Here is a 21,438-nt window from a genome sequence, read left to right as displayed (position 1 = left end):
AAGTTACTATACCTGTTGTGAACTGCTAAAATTTGTTGAATTGGAAACTGAATTATTTGCATAAATAGTAGATGATGGTGCAAAACTAGAACCTAGAAATAAAGAACAAGCTGCATTTAAAAAGTATTTCTTTGCAAAATAATAAAACACTTCACTTTGCAGAATCCAAGTAGATAAATATATTTTTAATTTTGTTAAGGCAACAAAATGTGCAATTTGAAGTTGAGAGATTTATAAGGAAAAATGTGTCGTAGCTCTATCCCTCTTGTGACAACAGTTAAAGTCTTTGGTACAGATGTCTGTTGGACTCAAGAGTACATGGGAATGGTCTTAATTCAGCAGCTAAACTTTAAAAGCTAAATGTTGAAAGAGCAGAGGTTCTCAAAGAATAAAATACTATGCAAGCAGAGTGCTTCTAGGAAGCTACTGGAACTTTTAAATGGTCATACCAACTGCATATGAACACAGAAACCACTTGAGTTAAACATTTGGATGAGATTAGCTTAAGAAACAAACACAGAACCTACTAAAAATTGATGCTTACAGCAACCTTTTATTTCCTCCTATGTCCTTTTCTTACAACCAAGAGAGATGTGAACTAGGGCTCAGCTTCAAGGGAGAGCTGTTCACTACAATCACATAAGGTTTGAGGGCCTTCTAAAATTTGACTATAAGGTTATGGGGCTCCTGGGTGGCTAAGTCAGTTAACTGACTGTCTTTGGCTCAGATCATGATCTCAGGGTCCTGGGATCCAGCCCTGCGTTGGGCTCTTTGCTTAGTGGGGAGTCTGCTTCTCCCTCTCCTTCTCTCCCCATATTGCCCCCCATCCCCTGCTCTTGCACAGTCTTCCTCAAATAAATAAATAAAACCTTTTTTAAAATTTTTAAAAAATGAAATTTGACTATAAGGTCAGAATTTTACTTATTTTTTTTAAATTAGGGCAAAAATAAGTGAAATATAAATTTAGAGATTTTTTTAAAAAAATATGTTCTATGGGGCAGCCCGGGTGGCTCAGCGGTTTAGCGCCGCCTTCAGCCAGGGTGTGATCCTGGAGACCTGGGATCGAGTCCCACATTGGGCTCCCTGCATGGAGCCTGCTTCTTCCTCTGCCTGTGTCTCTGCCTCTCTCTCTCTCTCTCTCTCTCTCTCTCTCTCTCTCTCTCTTTCTCTCTCTCTGTGTACCTCATGAATAAATAAATAAAAATCTTAAAGAAAATCATGTTCTATGGAATGTACTTGTAAAGAAGTAAAATGAAAGACTATTGACAGAGCTGATTGTTTTATCAACGTGTTCTGAACTGCAATAATATTATCTAATTAACACAAACTGACCTAGTCCAGAATGTCCAATACGAAACTATTTTGGGGAATAAGTGAAAGTGTACTCATAGTTGCTTTTACTCCTAACTGAAGCTGTGCGGCAGCTCATTGGGGCTTTAGCATTTATGCAAGTATATTTCTACCTACATTTTAGGTAAAAAGAGACCTGCTATTTCAGCCAAAAAAGTCTAGATAATTATTTCATTTTAGTCAATGGATTAAAATTTCAACACTAGTTGATTAAAATATGTTCATGTAACCCCAAATGTATGACTAATGATATAGAAAAAATGATAGAAAAAACTTTTAATGTATTTACTATGTCACTAAAGTTCTTTCTGCAATTACTAAATAATGATCACACATAGAAGCAAAATGAAATACTCATACAGGAGGATTTTCTTCAGGTGGAGGTACAAATTATATGAACACTCCTATTAAGAAATATAGTATTAATAGAGGAGAGGTATATTAGGAATGAACAGATACTCCACAATCATTCAATGGTAAACGGGATCTAGAAAAGTACTAATTCAATTATAAATATAATTAAAACTGCGTTATATGCTTAAGGAATACTGACAAAAAAACCCTGGGACTTGACATGAATTTTTGAACCTTGCTTAAGTAGATGCCATAATGTGTGCCTGGCATGGCTCAGAGGTTACTTTGTTTGGACCTAGTGTCCTGCCAGTTTTATGCAACTTCAACTTACATACTGAAATTTGGTATGGGTCATGTTTCTTGATGTATATTCAATTCCTTTCATCACATTTTTTTCCCCTAGTTATTTGTCTTTCCTGATGTGAACAGCAATAACAATTAAAACCATTCTCATGAAGGCATATTCCTAATCTGCAGCCAAGGAGTCTTGTTCAGAGAATTCCTCCTCCCATATATTTCCTGTGTGGTGACTTACCTGGCATCTGGTAAGAATAAGGCGTCTGGCCTGGCTGTGGGGTGGAAAACCCCGGGCTGTAACTGAGGCACCCACTCTGTAATGGGGACTGGGTCTGTGAAAGTCCACTCTCTGTTTTGATGCCTGGCAACATCACGCCCAGATCTGTTTAGGAAATGCATGTGCAGACCTTTTAGTTAGTAAAATGACCTTACTCCTGAGCTGTAACTTATGCTAGAATATCTAAGCACGAGGCAGCAGGATTACCCACTCATAAGCAAAGGAGCAGAGAGATGTGAGATACCGTAAGTGGGCAGGCTGTAGGGCTGTCCGGTCTGTGAGTAGGCTGTGTAGACGGCCGGCTGCTGCATCCCCGAATATTGAGTCTGGCCTGCATAGGCAGACATTGTTTGAGCTGCTGGTGTAGAAAGAATGTGTGGATAGGGCCTAAATATCAGAAAAATAGCATTACTGTGGCAACAAAGACTGCATACTTCAAACAGCTTAGATTCAGTGAAACCTTATAATACCCAGGAAGTAATCCTCTTCTTTATCCACAATACAATTATAACAACAAGGAAAGGGCAAAAGTCCAAGGGTCCGGAGCCCAAGCTCTGCTACAAATCTGTCTAGTGACTTAGGACAAATGGTTTAAACTCCCTAAAGGCTTATACCTCACCTATAAAATGAAGACTTTGGATCTGATATTATATCTAAAGTCTCTTCCAGGTATATAATTCTTGTTTACATCTGAAATAGTATTCCAATTAAGGTGCAGACAAGGGAAGTGGAGCACAGGCCAGTTAATATGCTCATGAGCATACTTCCAGTCACTGTGAGTGACCTAATGCTATATGACAGACACAAAAGTCATGAAAAGCCCTACTAAGAACTCTACCAGAGAGGAGGGGGTGGGGGGGAAGAAAAAAAAAGAAAAGAAAGGAAAAAAATACACAGCTGCTTCCTGAAAAGAAATGGAATGCCATTCTCTTTATCGTGCCACATTTTACAGAATGCTCCCAAATAGATATCCAAAACCAGTCTGTACTTAAGGGCAGAGACTGTAGTTTCTGCAGAAAATAACATTTAAATGTGTGTGAATTACGAATCCCAAATCTCAACACATCTGGCTGATTGCAACCAAATTCAGATATATACCTAATATTGTTAACCTTGAAAATTTCTACCACTGTCTTCAATAAGTTGACTTCTTTGGGGACACCTGGGTGGCTCAGTGGTTGAGCGTCTGCCTTTATTTGGCTCAGGTCATGATCCCGGGGTCCTGGAATTGAGTCCTCCATCAGGTTCCCCACAGGGAGCCTGCTTCTCCCCTTCTCCCTCTGCCTATGTCTCTGCCTCTCTGTGTCTCTCATGAGTAAATAGATAAAATCTTTTAAAAAAAAGTTGACTTCATTTATGTTTTTTAGAACTTGATATCCAATGAAAATAATGTAATATGGAATGAATTATGAAGTGTTAACATTTGAATAAAATGCAATCTTTTTAGATTTTCTTTAAGCTAGTCAGCATTTTTGAATTTCCATTAAGAAATTTCTGTTTTCTGGTTGAGCTTGATGCTTTCCTCAAGTTATATAATCCAAAATTAAATGAACTGTCTGGACAAACATGAGTCTATCTGTATTTCTAGATTTGTACAGGATATTTATCCACATGTCTAATCCACCCAACTAATTTATCCCAGCATCCATATACTGAACTATCTATAACACACATATACATAAATGTATCCCAATTTGAAGTTCTGTCATGCAAATACAGATTAATAAAGGTAATCTTGGAAAATGATTCTAACAAATTTGGAAGAATCTATTGAGCACTTACTTGGAAGGATAGAGCTGTGGGGAGTATTGATGTGCTGATCTGGGGCTGTAGCCACTACTTGTTATTACTGTAAGACATAAAAACCAGTGCAAAAAAAGTTGCTTCATGAGTATGTTTCACTAGAATGACATAACCAGTTTGAAGAAATTATCATGTTAAAGAGATGTTTCTAAAAATTCACTCATTTTCTAAACAGAAAATTTTATCTTCTAAACAGAAACAGATGCCTAAATATTTTCTTCTAATTGAACTACTTCAAGTCTGGTTTAAGAGCATAAAAAGAAATCCTCAAGCGTAAAATGAAATCTTTTCACAAATCCTTTCTCTCTGCCGTTCTTTTACTTTTCAAATCAGTAGCATATCCTTATGTATTAAGTATGAATAATTATCTTTGATTATAGACAATTAAGATTTCATGACATAAAAGTAAATTTTTGAAATTTTCAAACTTCATGTTTTAGGTCTTAAATTTCACATACGACAGCAACATTATCGCTCTTCCTCCATATTTGTTCTACTAAAAATACAATAAAAAATCAATAAAATTGTGAGGTTCCAACTTCATTTTGAAATTATAAAATGCTACAGTTTTATATTGCCTTTAATTTTACCAATGAAATTAATTAAAAATGCAGAGTTCAAAATACTCGAGTACTAACTAGGGCATGCATAGAAAGCAATGAGTGATAATGCGCCACATCTTAAGAAACATAATTGTATAATGCAACAGCAATCATATTTACAAATATATTTTGAACTATCAGAGAGAGTATTTTCTTTTTAGAAGAACTTAGAGGTGAAAGTCAGGTCCTATTAACATTTTGTCCTAACACGAAGCCCTAAACTGGAATGCATTCAGAAATTTGGAAGTCTCTCTTTCCTTCAACCATCTGCGTTGACTAAGACAGATGTATTGCAAAAACATGGACTCCAAAGTGTTGAGGCAGTCCCTTCAGAGCCAATCCGTACTGGGCAAGCACACAGAGTGTCTTTATTAGGCCATCTGCTGTTCATTCACTTTTCAAAAAGATTAAAGTAGTATACAATGCAGCGCTGGAATTAGTTTAGTCTAATCAATCATAGTTATACTTCAAAGTACTACGTCCTTTCTAAGTTGTTCATAATAATTCTGGAGCTAAACTTTTAGAATTGTAAAAGTGACAAACAGGTTTAGGTTGCTAACTATTTTATGAAACATGATATATTTCTATATCCAAATGCTATTAAGTACCCTTGTGATCTGTCATTTCATAAACACATAGAATTTAATGTATTTAAATGCTATTTGGCCTATAAGCTCTAGGTATGGAAAGTATATTATAGTTTTCATAGAAAGTAGTTTAGTGCAGAAAGTATGTTTTCAAGGATACCATGAATCAATTTTGGAAATATGAATATGACTTGAGGTGTCATGTTCTAAATATTTTAACCAAGCAAAATTTAAGTGAATTTGCTATATAAATTTGAAAATCATTTGACGAATGAACCATTAATTTCCTACTGATTTATTAAAAGCTTAACATTTAAAACTTTCAAATCACTTCAATGAGAACACACTTTTTTTACCACCCCACAGGCATTAAGTGTGTATTACATAATAGCAATAGTGTTATTCCCCAGGAAATTCCATCTGATTTATTAACTCAGAATAGTGAATCCTTGTTTTTCTTTGCAAAAATATAGTTAAGTGAGGCATAACTCCATGTATTTTTGTCTCAAACTTAGAAAACATCACTTTGGCACACTTAAGAGTTTATAGAAATCAGCTCTTCTCAAGATCGCAAGTCACAAAGCTTTTCCAAAGAGACATCAAATAATGAAAGAAGCATTCACCACAGCAGCTTTTATAAAATAAGCCAAAGGATAAAATTATTTCAGAAAAAAACTCCATATACCTGAATTGAAATCTGAATAAATTACGATCTTCCTCTCTCTAATGAGTGAATCTAGACAACATTAAAATAATGTACCCATAACAGTATCAAGGCTCAACATTTAAAATTTCTATCAGTCTATATGTTCACATCTAAATAGGATGCAAAACCTTTGGCTCAGGAAACTAAGATGTTCACACAAAACTTGGAGAACTTATGCTCCTTAACTAAAATTTATATATTTATTCTAAGTTATGTATCTGCAGATATCTGAAAACAACAAAATTGGACTAAAGTGGGTTGAGATTATGCTGACCGAAGTACAATCTGTTCCTCCACAGGGCAGCCTAATCTCCAGTATGGTTTCTGGAATACCATGTACAGATTTGGGAGACTTTCCTTTCATTCCCCATTGTCATTTAATTAATCAAGAGATTACAAAAAGCACTCAAATCTCATTATACTCCATCATCTCTGCAGATAAAAGTAAGCAAACTGCTTGTTTTCAAAATGTCTTGAACATAAAGACTTCTAACTCTGGGAAATGAACTAGGGGTGGTGGAAGGGGAGGAGGGCGGGGGGTGGGGGTGAATGGGTGACGGGCACGGAGGGGGACACTTGACGGGATGAGCACTGGGTGTTATTCTGTATGTTGGTAAATTGAACACCAATAAAAATTAATTTATTAAAAAAAAAGAATTCCAACAACTCAAAAATAAAAATATAAATTCATTAGTTATGTAAAAAAAAAACAAAATGTCTTGAAAATTAATTAAAACAAATTTCTATACAATATGACCAGATTCTCAGAAGGTGATGCAAAGAATTTTAAGGTTTTACTGTAATTACTGTGACACCTTAGGTGAGACTCTCAATAGGGTAGGAGATGGGTAGTGAAGGGTGGGGGTAGGTAGGAATTTTGCCTGCAAGGGGACATTTTAAATGTCTGGAGACAATTTGGGTTGTCATAACTAGGGAGAGCTATGGTCATTCTGGGACAGATGACAGGGATGCTGCTAAACATCTTCCAGTGCAGAGGGCAGATCCTTTACCACATAAAAAAAGGAAAAAAAGCTAAATTTTTAATAGTGTTGCTGTTGAGAATCCCTGACTTAGAACATTGTGGTAAAAAAGAACCTGGTCCATGGTGTTGGGAATGTTCTATATCTGCGTTGTCCAATATGAGAGCCACTAAAAGACAACATGCAGCTTCAAACACTTGAACTGTGACTGCTGTGACTAGAGAGAAAATTTTTACTTTTACCAAATTTTAAATAATTTCAACTTCAATAGCCACATATGGCTATGGGACAGCACAGCCCTAGATAAGAGAAAACTGGGAAACTATTTGTAAAGATAATGTGAGTGAATTTTAGATAGGATGACCAAATTTTAAATAATTTCAACTTCAACAGCCACATATGGCTATGGGACAGCACAGCCCTAGGTAAGAGAAAACTGGGAAACTATTTGTAAAGATAATGTGAGCGAATTTTAGATAGGATGACCACTCACAGACACTTCTTTTTCCATTTTCGTATTTTTCAATAGGGTATTACAGAAGGACCCCTGGGCAGATCAGGACACCGCTCTGTACTCATTCATACCAGTGACCAGCTGTGAGGCCTGGACTGTATGGCCTTCACCACCCTTAACTTAACTGCACCTCTGTGTTCTTGCCTATAAATCAGATCAGAGACCTCTGAAATTCCTTGTGGAATTCTACAGTTTTGTCATTTAGTTTTCAATAAACTTGTGGTATGGAATTTAAGTATGCCGGCAATTACTTAGTAATTCCACTCCTTTTCCTAAAAATGTGTTCACATGCCTTCACTTTGCAGAAAGTTTGTAAGAGTTATGGTAGGTGAGCAATAAAAATGGCTAGAGTAAGTTGGCACCCATTTATCTCCTGGAAAGCAAGTGAATTGCTATAAAGGATATGGACTAGCACACGTGAATCTCAATGCAGAGTGAATTATTATCTTTCTGTCTAAAATACTAATATTTATGTGAATCTACAGCTACTGCTTCCACTCAGTGTGAACTAATGAAAGGGGATCATCTGCTTCTACAAAAATCAAATGTATGCTCCAATGATACTATATTCAAGGACATACCCCAACTCTTTTACACGAAGCATACCCACGTAAGACCTTTGTATGTGAGGATATGGATAAAACATGATAGCAGAATAACAGAACCAAGAAGTAATTAGCACAAATACTCTTCCAGGTTTACTGTTTACCTTTGTGTTATCCAAATTCCTTTTCAGGTTAAAAAAAAATTCTTTCGCCAGATAATAAACTAAACAAAGTACTGTAACTTAAAATCTTTAACGAAATCAAATTAATGCATGTACTTTGTACCCACCTGGGAGTTATCAGGTATTTATATTTTAAAGGATTGATGTTTAAAGACATGCTATTGTTCTCTTTGAAGCACTGAGTGAAAGTAGTGCTCTCAGGCTGGGTTCTAATGCAACCAGCATGTGTCCTCCTGCAGCCCATTAACCTTTAATACTTGTCACTCAGCTGCTTACACAGGAGGATTTTTTTTAAACCCAGAGAGGAAACAAGGTTATTTAGAAGGAATCAAATGGATAGTTTTACATCTCAAATGTTGGGAGAGAAGGGAGTTTTTATGCCATTTAAATGGACAAGGGAACAAAGCCAACTACTACAACCTAATTGTTAAATTAAACACTGTATAAAGTAATTACAAAGGAAGCCAGCCCTGCTGATTTCTAACAAGAAAGTCAACTGAAAATCCAGCAACATGATTCCAAATATCATTTTTAAAAATATGTGCAGTTAGGACAATTAGTTCTAAAAAAAATAAATCTAATGCTAAGTTTATAAAAATCCGCCTTCTCAAAACTCCACTTTGGTATTTATGGTGTTCATTCATGAGGAAGATGGTGTGTACCCCAATGTGCACATAGCAACGCATGAGCTTAAGGCTTTACCTGACCCAGTAAAAGTGTCAAGGGCTCCATCTCCGGTGGTGGTGGCCGCTTCACTGCTGTTCAAAGGCTCTGTTTTGACTGCAAGGAGAGACACTATATAGAAGAATAAGTACATGTGAGTTTTATTTCTAGATTTTAATCAACAACGCTGACTGTTGCAACTAGTGGCTTTTTGAGCTACATGGGCATGCAAGAGAAAACCTGAGAGGTCGATGAAGAGAGTGTTGTTAATTTAGCTTCTTAAAAAATGGACATGCATTTGTAGAGGATTTACTGTTAAATTCCTCTAAGCTAGTTTCTCAGTTCTGGTTTTTTAAAAGGCAGTGGACCTTATAAAGGGAAGCAGCAGTACACATATTTGCATTTGTATCTCACCTGAGCACACTCTGACATTACAGTCCAAAGACAGAAAAGAAGGAATCACGGCACATTTAATCCAAATCACAACATAGAGATATACTAGCTTGTATTTTATCCTTCCCTAAGAGACATTTGGAAAAAGAAAAATGATTGACGGCATAAAAGTACAATGGAGGCATCTGTAAATACAGAAACCACAGCCCTGCTCCTGAGATGGGTAGAAAACGAGGCATTCCATAAACTTCTGCTCTTGAAATACTAAACAGTCAGAAGGTGTAGGCTTTTTTTTTTTTTAGATTTTATTTATTTATTCATGAGAGACACAGAGAAGGAGAGAGAGAGAGGCAGAGACACAGGCAGAGAGAGAAGCAGGCTCCATGCAGGGAGCCCGATGTGGGATTCGATCCCGGGTCTCCAGGATCAGGCCCTGGACCGAAGGCGGCGCTAAACCACTGAGCCACCGGGGCTGCCCAAGGTGTAGGCTTTTTAAATTTTATTTTAACTGTGTGATGATTTTTAATGCGTCACAGAGATAAGCAGAGAGAAAGAGATGATTTCTACAGCACCAAGTACATCTTCCGAAAGTCTTTAAAATGTTCTTTCTACTTCGAAGTGGTATATTCTGCCAAAATCCTCCCCTGGGCACTGTGTCACTGGTGCACATCATTGTCATTACTAGATTTGGGAGCGGGGGGGGGGGGGCAAGAAAAGCCACCACCTGGGTTTGTCACACCATATTTTCCCTTTGTGGGCAAAGCTCTGCTACACAGAACACAACGGCATGGGAGCACACGAAATGATGTTCTACTTAACACCTCTGGCATTTCCTGGTCACAAGGGGGATGCTGCAGTTAAACAACTTAGAAGCGACAGAAAACCGTAAAGAAGAAAGCCGGAGGCTGGCCAACTGTGAGCAACCACGGCAGAAAGAAGAGCAGGCCCGAGTGTGTGCACCCTCCAAGCGCGTCAGCGATGCTACTCTGTTAGAGAAGCAGCCAGCTCGTGGAGGAACATGCGCTCAGGATGAAGCGCTCTTTCCACAGGGACAGAACTGAGCGGACCCGCCCGCAGCAAGCCCCGGGGTTACCCTAGCGTCCAGGACTTAATAATGGCACAAAAATCTGCCTGAAGGTTCAGAGAAGTGTAAAGGCTGGAAGGCAGAAGTGAAGCAATTTGGATTACTTATCCTAGCAAAGGGGAAGCTTCAGGTTGCTCTATTTCTCAATAGGCAACACTAATCTGAGGAATAAGGTCTAGTTTCTTGTATAATGATAATGAGTTGGTACCTCAAACTTTAAGCAGTGATTTAGATAGTAGTCCACTGATAGTTCTACCTGACGACTAATTATATTTATCACTACAGAATTATTTGCTACCACAGACCTATTTATCCAGAGCTTACTATGTGCTAGACCACCGACGTGGAGCTAATTGTTAAAACAGCTCTGATTGATATGAACCACTACATCCCTATACAACAGGAAGCTGAAGGGCAGCTTGCACTACATTCCTTTGCAGGAGATAAACTATTCTCTGAACTAGGGTCGTTAGCTCCACATCCACTCTCTCTCCACTGCAACAAGCGGCCTTCAGGTATGAAAATGGCTTATGTTATATGTTCACCACAGGGACTTTTCACAAAGGCTCAGAGATGGACAAGAACAGGCTCATCCTCTAGACAAGCATACTTAAGAAAACTGTCATAAATGAAACTGCAAATATGAGAACAGGCTACTAAAGTATGTTTTCCATTTCTTTCTCATGAAATATCTTAAAAGGCAATAAGTAGCAAGTTTGAAAGCAAATAGTAACAGCACACGCTTAAAAGATAATACATGCCAGGTGCTGTTACTGTGCTTTGCAAATAGGAACTCATTTCTTCCTCACAACAATCACATGAAGTAGATAATATTATCATTGTAATTCTTCAGATAATGAAACTGAAGCACAAAGTACCTAAATAACTTGTCTACAGTCACACAGCTAGTAAGAGCTAGAATATGAGACCAGGTAGTATAGTTTCAGAATCCAAATTCTAATCCATACTGTCCCACAGGAAGCACTAACTAATCAAGAATTCCTCTCATCTGTATGAAGATGACCCAGAGTGTGACCTACATGGACGTGAAGTGCTCTCTGATGTGATGTTCACATTCAACTTCTGACAAAAAAGCATAGTCCAAAGCCTTCAGCAACACTAATACAAAGGACAGTCTCCTGAAACTTCCAAATTCTAATACTGGCTAAACTCCTATTTACATGTGTCTTAAATCTATAAATACCTGTAAAACAGGTGTAAAAATTATATATTTTACTTGTGAATTGAGGAGAAACAGGCACAACATGAGCTAGGTCTAAAAAAACTAGTCTAGAGGCCAGACGTGAGGATTAGTTTTGTTACTTTGGATTCCAACTTTGTATTGATGTTGATTATAATCTCCATTTGAAAGTTTCAGGTGGTCAAAAGCAGCAGAAGAAGAGGGAGACAGAGTTGGTGGTTGTATTCACCATACTGGAAACATCTCTCATTAAATTTTAAACATCTCTGCATTTAGTCAAAGACAGACAAAGAAGTCATTTTACTGAGAAAAGGCATCTGTAGAAAGTATATGAAGAAAAGCATGTGTCAAGATGTGTTCAGTATACTAATATGCATGGTTCTAAAGTTATAATTCAACAAATGGATTTGGGGGAAAACTGCACATTAATCCTAATTTATTTTTCATATGCAGATAAGAACAAAAAGTCAAAGAAGGCAATTTGATTATGTTGCTATGGAAAATAAATTATTCTCACATTAGGTAGATATCAACAAATATCTCTTGACATCTCCAAGTAGAATGCAAGGTTAATTTGGTTTGCTATTGTAAAGAAAAAAATATCACGTTAGGTCATAATATATAATTTGGCTCTTCTAGGGGCAGAAAACTTGAGAAGTGAAATGGACATTCCATATATAATTAGTTGATTAAAAAGATGATAGAATACAAATAAGTACCTAATATTTATAAAACACATAACTAGTACAAAGAAAACACTGTTTTAATTACAAAGTTTGAAAAATGCAAGTCAATTCCAATAAAGGTTCCAAATATATTTGAAATGTATTCCATTTTTTTTGTCTTGGTTTTGTTTCTGCATTTTAAATTAGATATACCATATACTTTTCTAGTGGCAGCCAAATTTGTTTTTAGTTAAATACATGCAAGGTATTACTGGAAAGATATTCATCAATGAACCAGCTTACTATTTTCTAAAATTTATAAAAATCCTCATTCCAAATGATTATTGATGTATATTCATTTCATGTTCAAATGTTTTCTTTTCTCACTGTATTTCACTTTCCTTAACTTTACACAGGTTCAACAGGGCTTTTAACGTATTAGGACAATGTCCACAATCATTACATGCTATAAAATGGAAAGGACAATCTTCTATAAGAGAGAAATATATTTTTCAACAAAATGAAACTTAAAAACACGTCTTGATTTCACAAGTAGAAATCTTATTTTAATGTCCTAAGTTAAAGAGTATTATGGTTTTATTATTCTATGTGTTCAAAATAAGGAATTCAGGGTTCAGAGTTAATCCAGTAATTCAGGGTTTCTCTAAAAGTGGGATGAGAAACTATATACAGAATTTTGTACAAAATTTATTATTCAAGAATACTTGTATTGTAAACGTCCCCCCCCAGTTATATATTTATAATTTGGATGTTTTTCATAAAGCCAAACGTTAAGTAACAAGTCAAAATATTTTTAATATAGTAATTTTAATATATTGGCATAATTGGATTTTATTTTTTACCTTCAAAAATAATTGATATCTATGGACTAAATCAATATTGTAGTGATTGTTGTCAGGTGTGAGCTGTGCCTAAGCCTTCATCCATACCCTCCTATGCATATTTTCTTTTTTTATTTTTTTTAATTTTTATTTATTTATGATAGTCACAGAGAGAGAGAGAGGCAGAGACATAGGCAGAGGGAGAAGCAGGCTCCATGCACCAGGAGCCCCATGTGGGATTCGATTCCGGGTCTCCAGGATCGCGCCCTGGGCCAAAGGAAGGCGCCAAACCGCTGCGCCACCCAGGGATCCCCTCCTATGCATATTTTCAAAGCAAATTTAATCTTGTCTGTTCAGATTATCTTTGGAACTCAAGCACAACAGTAACGTATATTAATTATTTGGGAAGAAAGTCTGTTTATTATAATAATTCAAAGTTTATGTCCAATAGTTACATAAGCAGATTTAATCCTTGAAAGAGAAGGTAACCCAAGTAATTTACATTGTACATGTCATATTCCAAAATCTGTGCTTAAACTGGGATATACTTCTTTTTGAACCAGAAAATCACCAATAGCACCTTTTGACAGCACAAGTTCTACGAAGAGTTTTAGGAGGAGTTAGATCAGGAAGGATACAATTTATAACACTGCAAGGGAGCACGCAGTACTGCCTACCAGTTTTAATAATTAGTATAGCCTATGATTTATGTTTGTCTAAATCAATATATTCATCTAAAATTTATGAGCACCAAGTGTCTTTCACTCCTAAATATCCAGAAAATAATTTTGTAAAATAATTTGATGAAGCAATTTATGGCTTTCATTCCAAAAAACCCCACCAAAATCTAAAAAGAACAGAGAGCCACAATAGGTGGTTCTACTGTACAAACATAACATCTGGAAGCAAACTCTTTGCGTAAGTCAGCTATATAATAAATATAATAAACATTTGGGAAGATTCTATTCTATGATAAAAAGATTTTAAATACAGAAAATGTTATAAATCTGATCAGAATGTCTGATTTAGGTTCCCCCAAACCTTCTCTTTAAAGTATTTTCTTAATCCCCATGTAGAATCAAATATTCCCTCCCTCTACTATGCACCCACCTTGAACGCATTATGTACTCATTACTTTCTTGTCTGTTTCCCTCTGCTAGACTTTTGGTCCCTTGATGGCTAGTATCATATTCTATAGGTCATTGGGTTCCCATTTCCTAGCACAGAGCCTGCCATATAACGGGAACTTGATACATTTTAATTGGGAAAGTGAAAATCCACTTTTAGATCCTATCCTAAGCAGTTCCAACAGATACGTGTTTTTGTAAAGTACAGAAAATGACTCTTGACACCATTAAGCAAATAAAAATCTTACCTATTTCTTTAAGTAACTTTTCATATGATTGGCATGGATTTATATATACATATACAGAGCATACACACAGCTCTATATCCAGAGTCAGCTAACTACATCCCACATGCCAAATCTTCCCCATGGCCTGTTTCTGTATAGCCTGTGAGCTATGAATGGCTTTTACATTTTTCAATAGTTGGAGAATATCAAAAGGAGCATATCTATAACATGTGAAAATTTTGTAAAATTCAAATTTCAGTGTTCATAGATCAAGTTTAATTTTAACACAGCCAAGGTCATTGTCCATGACTGTTTTTGTGGAACAATAGCAGAACTGAATAGTTACAACAGAGACCACATAACCTGCAAAGCCTAAAATATTTACTATCTGACTCTTTACCAAAAAAGTCTGTTAACTACTGATCTATATGCTAGGGTATGATTGCAATTTATTTCACTTTTATTGACAGTTCTACATTTTAACAATTTTATAAGCAACAAAAATTTGAAAGAAAAATTAGTTTCCAATATAAATCTCCAGATGTAATTATATAATTAGGACTAAGGTGTTTAAACACTTTAAATAACTTGAAGGAAAAAATGTAATATTATAAAGTACCAATGCAATATGGCAGGTGATACCATGAATTTGTTCATATTAGTTAAAACTATATAATTAAAATCCTTTCGAAATCTCTAAATTAATGGAAAGATTTTTAAAAGCACTAAATTAGCTTTTGCTTTTTCCTTTTATTATAATAATAAACAATAAAACCCAGAATTAAAAATAAAACAGTTTACTGTCAATGGGACAGAGATGCACCAAATCCTTAAGTGTGTGCGATGAGCACCCAACATACAACCATAACAAACACCCCAAAGTCATTAAAATTCATAAATTCACAAATTTCATATCAATATGTCACTAGACTACATTGTTAATATCAAAGTATACCTAACATTTTATTACTAAAAGTTTGCCTTCTTTGGCCAGTTTGAACATTCTAAATGCAGAAAAATATTTAATACGACCTAACATTGGAGAGTCTTTTAACATGTGCATGTTTTCATTTTTCTTAAAAACTACTGCCTAATTATTGAATTACTAATTAGATAAAGGGAAATAGATTGGTTTTTACTGGCAGACAATTTGTACACACTGTTTAAGACAAAAGCTTTGGCAGGGAAATAATATTATCCTCCTTTTATGGAAAGAGATTAAGGCTCAGAGAGGTTAAGTAATTTGCCCAAGGTGACACAGCTAGTAAGTGTGTTCCTCCTAACATACAGGTCTTTTTTTTTCCCACATGGCCACGTGACTCTTAACACTAACACTAAAAACTAGGAAAATCTGATGCTTAACACTTAGAAAAATGTTTCTGGTTGAGATTAGATCTAAATTACTAAATACTGATTGTGCATATTGACTATGGTAAAGGTGCCCATGCTACAAGAATATTTTAGAATAGAGCAATAGCCAGTGAGCTAAAAATGTTTTTTTACAAACAAAATGTTTTAAAAGAAAAAAAGATCAAAACTAGAATATTTTGTGGCATGATAATTATGAAATTTAAATAATGAGACCCATAAATAAGGTTTATTGGAACCTGATGAATCTCATTCATTTATGCACTGTCTATGGCTGCTTTTGAGTTATAGCGACAGAGCTGAGTAGATGAGACAGACATGGTATGCTCTATAAAGGTTAAAATATCTACTATCTGGCTCTTTACAGAAAAAGACCTCTGAGTTAGAATTAAGAGAAACTAAACTCTTACAACACATTTTTAAAGTATGAAATGTATTTTGTGAGTGTGGAACTGAAGAACACTTCATGCTAAAACTATAAAAAACATAAATAAAGGGTATAATGGAGTATTCTTCAGTCACTGGCCATATTTTTTAACTTAATCTGAGATACAGTAAGACCCAGCCAAACTGCCTATCCTAACCTAACTGCTCTCTTGTAATGCACATTTCCAACAGGTAGGGAGGTCTTTTTAATCTTAATATTGGGTGATTCCATGTTAGTGGCATAGTTTTGCTTTTATTTTTTAATTCTGACAGTGTACTAACTTTTGATTTAGAAAAAAAGAAATTTATGGGGCACCTGGATGGTCCAATCAGTTGACTGTCCAGCTCTTGGTTTCAGCTCAGGTCATGGTCTTATGGTCCTCAGACTGAGTCCCACATTGGGCTCTGTGCTTAACGGGGAGTCTACTAGAGGATCCTCCCTCCTTTTTGCCCCTCCCCCCACTCACTTTAATAAATAAACCTTAAAAAAAGGTTTTTTTTTACACTTTTATATATTTTATGATTATGAATGCAGTAATTATAGTTCAAAGTATTTTAAGAGTTAACATTGATTTAAAAATTTAAATATATAACTTTCACACTGATAATTCTCTAAACGATGGACTTTTCAATGTTTATATTTACTTTAGGCACTTTAACTGGAATATTTATTGAAGTCCATAAAATCGCAGATATATTTTTGCCATGTTAAGAATTTAAATTAAGACCTTCTGTAGATTATGGAGATGACTGAGTTTTTATGGATGTACAATCTGTTCCACCTGCTCTTATTGATATAGCCACTGTTCTGAATTAACCACTTAAAGGACATATAGTTAGAAAAACAACAGGTGCATCTGTTGGTGCAACATTGTAAGAAAATTTAAGAAAAAATACTAGTGATCTGAGGAATTGAAGATTAGAATACTAGTTGGTAAGAAAAAAACATAGTCAGTGGTTATCTATAAGCAACAAAAAGTCATGTTTATTTCTCCTTTTTCTTTACAAGTACTTCACACAGAAAAGGAAATATTCTGCAAACAGAAATAGCAACAGAAAGAAAACCAGGAGGGCAATACCACACACCCAAACACATGCAGTGTACCATCATTTTTCATACTTGTTGCGGAAGAGGGAGTGTTGCAACTCAGCAACCAGTCTGCAGTATTTAAAACAGTCATGTTGTCCCCTGAGAACAGGAACAGTATAAGGGTTCATTGTCGGAATGCCTGCTTAGTGTGCATGAATAGTCTTCAATGCTTGCACTGGTTCCTGACCTTTGAGCCAGAATGATAACTGTACTGCATGACTTTTACACTTTATCAGGTCTGTTTTAGTTCAGTTAAACACATTTACATGATGATTAGTGAACTCCAAGGTTTGATTTCAAAGTTTTAAAAAATCTTATTATATGTACCCAAGTTCAAGTTTAAATATGTTCTTATACCAGAAATCATTACTAAACAATCTTACAAATTTGCAACCCTATAATTAATTAGCTAAAATTATAAGATGCATGTTTAGAGACAAATGAAAATTATGAACAAGGAAATGTTAATCTACAAAGGGTTTGGTGTAAAACATTATTAAATACAGGCAAATTGCAATGCACACAACCTTGCAAAATATTTTAGACTGCATAGTTATGTTAAAGTGAATGGAAAGAGGTGTATTGATTTCATAAATACTCATTGAAAATTTAAAAGAAAATATGATGTGGCAAATGCTGTTATCTAATAATACGATTAGTTTATAAATTAAAAAAAATAATATAATTTTTCTTTTATGGACTAAAAATGATGGTGAATAATTTAAAAAGTAGCTTACACATAATACGTGTATATATGTTATCTATATATATGCTGATGCAAAAATAAGACCATATCTTTTGATAGCTGAATGCCTTTTATAAAATCAGTAGGGCAGAATATTTGAAATAACTGTTACTGTTACCATATGCTGAGGCATAATTATAGGTTAATCAAATGAGAAAGTATCTGAAAAAAATTAATTCTCATTTTAAATACATTAGGTATTACTCTCTTTGAAAAGAAAATGCAGCAGACAAATATTTTTCTATTCTTAAATTTCATTTAAGAAAACATGTTTTTAAGAATAATTTCGGGTAGTCTTTTTCCTGAAATTCAAAATAAAACCAAAAACTAGTATGATTTCTTCTTTCTCTTTCTCTCACACACACAAGATCAGAGTGCAAATCCTTTTGGCCACATATTCTAAATTTTTTCGAATATTTACAGGGGCAAATACAAAAAGGAAGCTTTGCAAAACCCTTCAAAATGCTGTTCAGGGATATCTATTCTTTCTGAATTTTTCCAGCTATAGAGGAGGTACAAAAGTTTAAAGAAAATCAACAGAATAATAGACAGTCTTTAGCCATATATTCCCTGACTATAATGCTGATTGTGTTATTGCTAATAAGGAATTTATTTATTAGCAGATCCTAACGTAATTATAGAAAACATTGAAATGTGATTCTAGCTGTCTCTGGGGTGGTATACTTACCTCCTGTTCCATTTGTGGTGACAGATGTGCTACTGAGATTTGCCTTCTCCAGTTTGGAGCTACCAGGAGTATCACCACTTCCAACAAGAGGATGAGGACTTGCAAGGTCCTGCATTTCCATAGACCTGTAAGAGCAGGAAACAGCAGAGCAAAAGCTGAAATTTCAGCAATAATTTCTTTAAAAACTACATGTATTATTCTACTGGGCACATATGTGATCTCACAGTAAGAATTGAGACCAATAGCTAAGACTTTTTTGTTAATTAGATGAACATGACGGTCCATTAAAAAGTTAATAAATAAATAAAGCTTCCATAGTAGTTTAGCCTCATAATTTGTAATCCTATAACTACCTCTATAATAAAGTACAGAAGAGAGCCAATTCTGTTATCTTAGCATTTAGTTGATATGGATACCCTCCCTCCTACATTGACCATCTCTGTTATAAAGATGTGGAAACGCTGAAAATATTTAACACCTAAAATTTGATATCCTCAGCCACCAGTAATAAAGAAATTAATAGCTAGAAATAAAGTATAAACTCAAAGGTAGAACAGAAACTTCTAGCTGACCTTGTAGAACCAGAGCTGAAAACTGAGCCTAAGGACTGAGGGCTGGAGTTTAATATCTATTTAGGAATAGAAGGTTTGACTTAAGTCTGTTTCAGGGAATGTGCTAGAATTGAGACCCTAAATAAAACTGAGACTCTTCAAAGGCTGACTTTTTGGAAACAGAAACTAAAAAAGCAGAAATTCGCAGTGGACCAAAGAAGCCACACATGCTTCAATGAAAGAAGGAAAACACACGAGATAAAAATCGAGAGAATTTATCACCAACAAGCTATCCTTTAAAAAATACTGAAGAAAGACCTTCTGCCAAAAGTAAGGATACCAAATGAAAACTCAGAGCTACAGGGAGGAATGAAGAGTGACAGAAACATAAATATATAAGCAAATACAAAGGTTATCTTTTGTTTTTCTTTTAATTCACAAAAGAATGCTAATTGAAGCAAAAAAAAAAAAGCCCACAAGATTGTATCATGAGACTTACAATATGATATAGGAGTAAAATATACGTCAACAGCACAAAAAATACTGGGCAAAATTATATTCTTCTAAGGTTCTTTCATTTGGTATGAGGTGTTATGACATACTTGGAGAAGATATTTAAGATACATCAAATAATATCTAACATTAAATATTAATAAAATCCTAATAGATACAACAAAACATCAATAGAAAAATTAAAATAAAACATTAAAAAAATTGGGTTATCCCTAAAGATCAGGAAATGAGAAAGGAAGAAACATATGTGAAAAATAGAAAACCTGTAGCAAGACAGCATACTCAAACCTCACTATATCAATGATTATAGTAAATATCAACAGACTAAACATTCCAATGAAGAGCCAAAGATTGTTAGATTGGATCAAACAACCATAGTCCAATTAGGGATCTACAAGAGAAGTACTTTTTAATACAGACATACTCTGATACTATGGTGTACTGCGCAGAAATATTCATTTTTTTAAGATTTTAAAATTTATTTATTCATGAGAAACACAGAGAGAGGCAGAGACATAGCAGAAGCAGAAGAAGCAGGCTCCGCACTAGGAGCCCAATGTGGGACTCGATCCCTGGACCATGGGATCACGCTCTAAGCTGAAGGCAGATGTTCAACCACTGAGCCACCTAGATGTCCCAGAAGAATTCATTCTTATAGCTGCTGGGAGTATAAGGAACTGGCACTTCTCAACTAAAGTCCTTCCCAAGACTTGCCCTGAACTAAAGAGAGTCATTTTGCCCTAAATCACACCCTTTCTGAGGTTAGCCCTCAGCTACTGACTGGTGATGAAGGGATATAAAAGTATTACCTGCCCTGAAGGTCACTTGAATCTAGAGTGGCCATAAGATCAACTGAGACATTTGTTGCAACTGCATTGAAGACCAGAGTCTTTCAGTGTAATCATGCTTCTATCATCCCCCCAAAGGTCTTACTACTGAAAGCACAACCCATTAAACTCCTGGAACATAAATCTCCATGTTAGAGTCTGCTTCCTAGGAACTTGAACAGTGATAAGACACAAGTAGGTTCAGGGTTAAAGGACAGAAAACAATATAACATGTAAATAATAAATGTTAGAGAAGTGTTTTGGCTATTATAATATCACAAAATGAAGAGTATTACCAGATACAAAGAGATAATTAAGAAAAAGAGAGAAACAATAAATTCTTCAGGAGGATGTAACAATCCTAGCATGTGTCTCCTAGCCAAGCTTTAAAATATATAAAGCAAAAACTAACAGAATTAAAGGAAGAAACTGACTAGTAGTCCATGGTCATACTTGGAGCTTTTGTAACATTTTCTCCACAATAGCCAATTGCAAAAGTAGACACTGTCATCAACATGCTATAATTGATGGTTATAGTATACTAACACCCAATAATTATAGAATACACATTATTTTCAGGTGCACATGGAATGCCACCAGATGGACTATAAGGTAGAGCATAAAATAAGTATCATTAGATTTTAAATTAAACCTTAAAGAGTAGAGTATCTAGTTATAATGTATTAAATTAGAAAGCAATGATAGTAAAATACATGAAATAATCATTAACACTTGAAAATTAAGCACCATAATTCTAAGTTACCTATGAGTCAAAGAAGAAATCACCAATGAGTTTAGAAAATAATTAGGACAAAATACTAATGAAAACAC

The 21,438-nt window shown here is 35.1% G+C and overlaps 1 protein-coding gene across 10 annotated transcripts in view; it reads right to left on the bottom strand.

The window, feature by feature from the left end:
- Positions 1–21,438, bottom strand: part of EYA4 (EYA transcriptional coactivator and phosphatase 4) — a 302,278-nt gene that overhangs the window by 49,405 nt on the left and 231,435 nt on the right. For 7 of the 10 annotated variants that reach the window (XM_055324740.1, XM_055324738.1, XM_055324737.1 and 4 more), the window contains exons 4-10: positions 18,717–18,841; positions 17,314–17,382; positions 8,900–8,992; positions 4,061–4,127; positions 2,523–2,665; positions 2,240–2,383; positions 13–92 (exon numbers count right to left, since the gene is read on the bottom strand). In XM_055324740.1, the coding sequence (XP_055180715.1) occupies positions 13–92; positions 2,240–2,383; positions 2,523–2,665; positions 4,061–4,127; positions 8,900–8,992; positions 17,314–17,382; positions 18,717–18,841 (721 nt within the window). The remainder of the gene's footprint in view (positions 1–12; positions 93–2,239; positions 2,384–2,522; positions 2,666–4,060; positions 4,128–8,899; positions 8,993–17,313; positions 17,383–18,716; positions 18,842–21,438) is intronic. The other 3 variants (XM_055324743.1, XM_055324744.1, XM_055324745.1) reach the window with 1 other exon arrangement.

This window comes from Nyctereutes procyonoides, unplaced genomic scaffold (genome assembly GCF_905146905.1).
Source record: "Nyctereutes procyonoides isolate TBG_1078 unplaced genomic scaffold, NYPRO_anot_genome, whole genome shotgun sequence".
NCBI classification, from domain to species: domain Eukaryota; kingdom Metazoa; phylum Chordata; class Mammalia; order Carnivora; family Canidae; genus Nyctereutes; species Nyctereutes procyonoides.
Note: the sequence above shows the minus strand (reverse complement) of the source record. Positions and strands in the feature narration are given on the sequence as shown.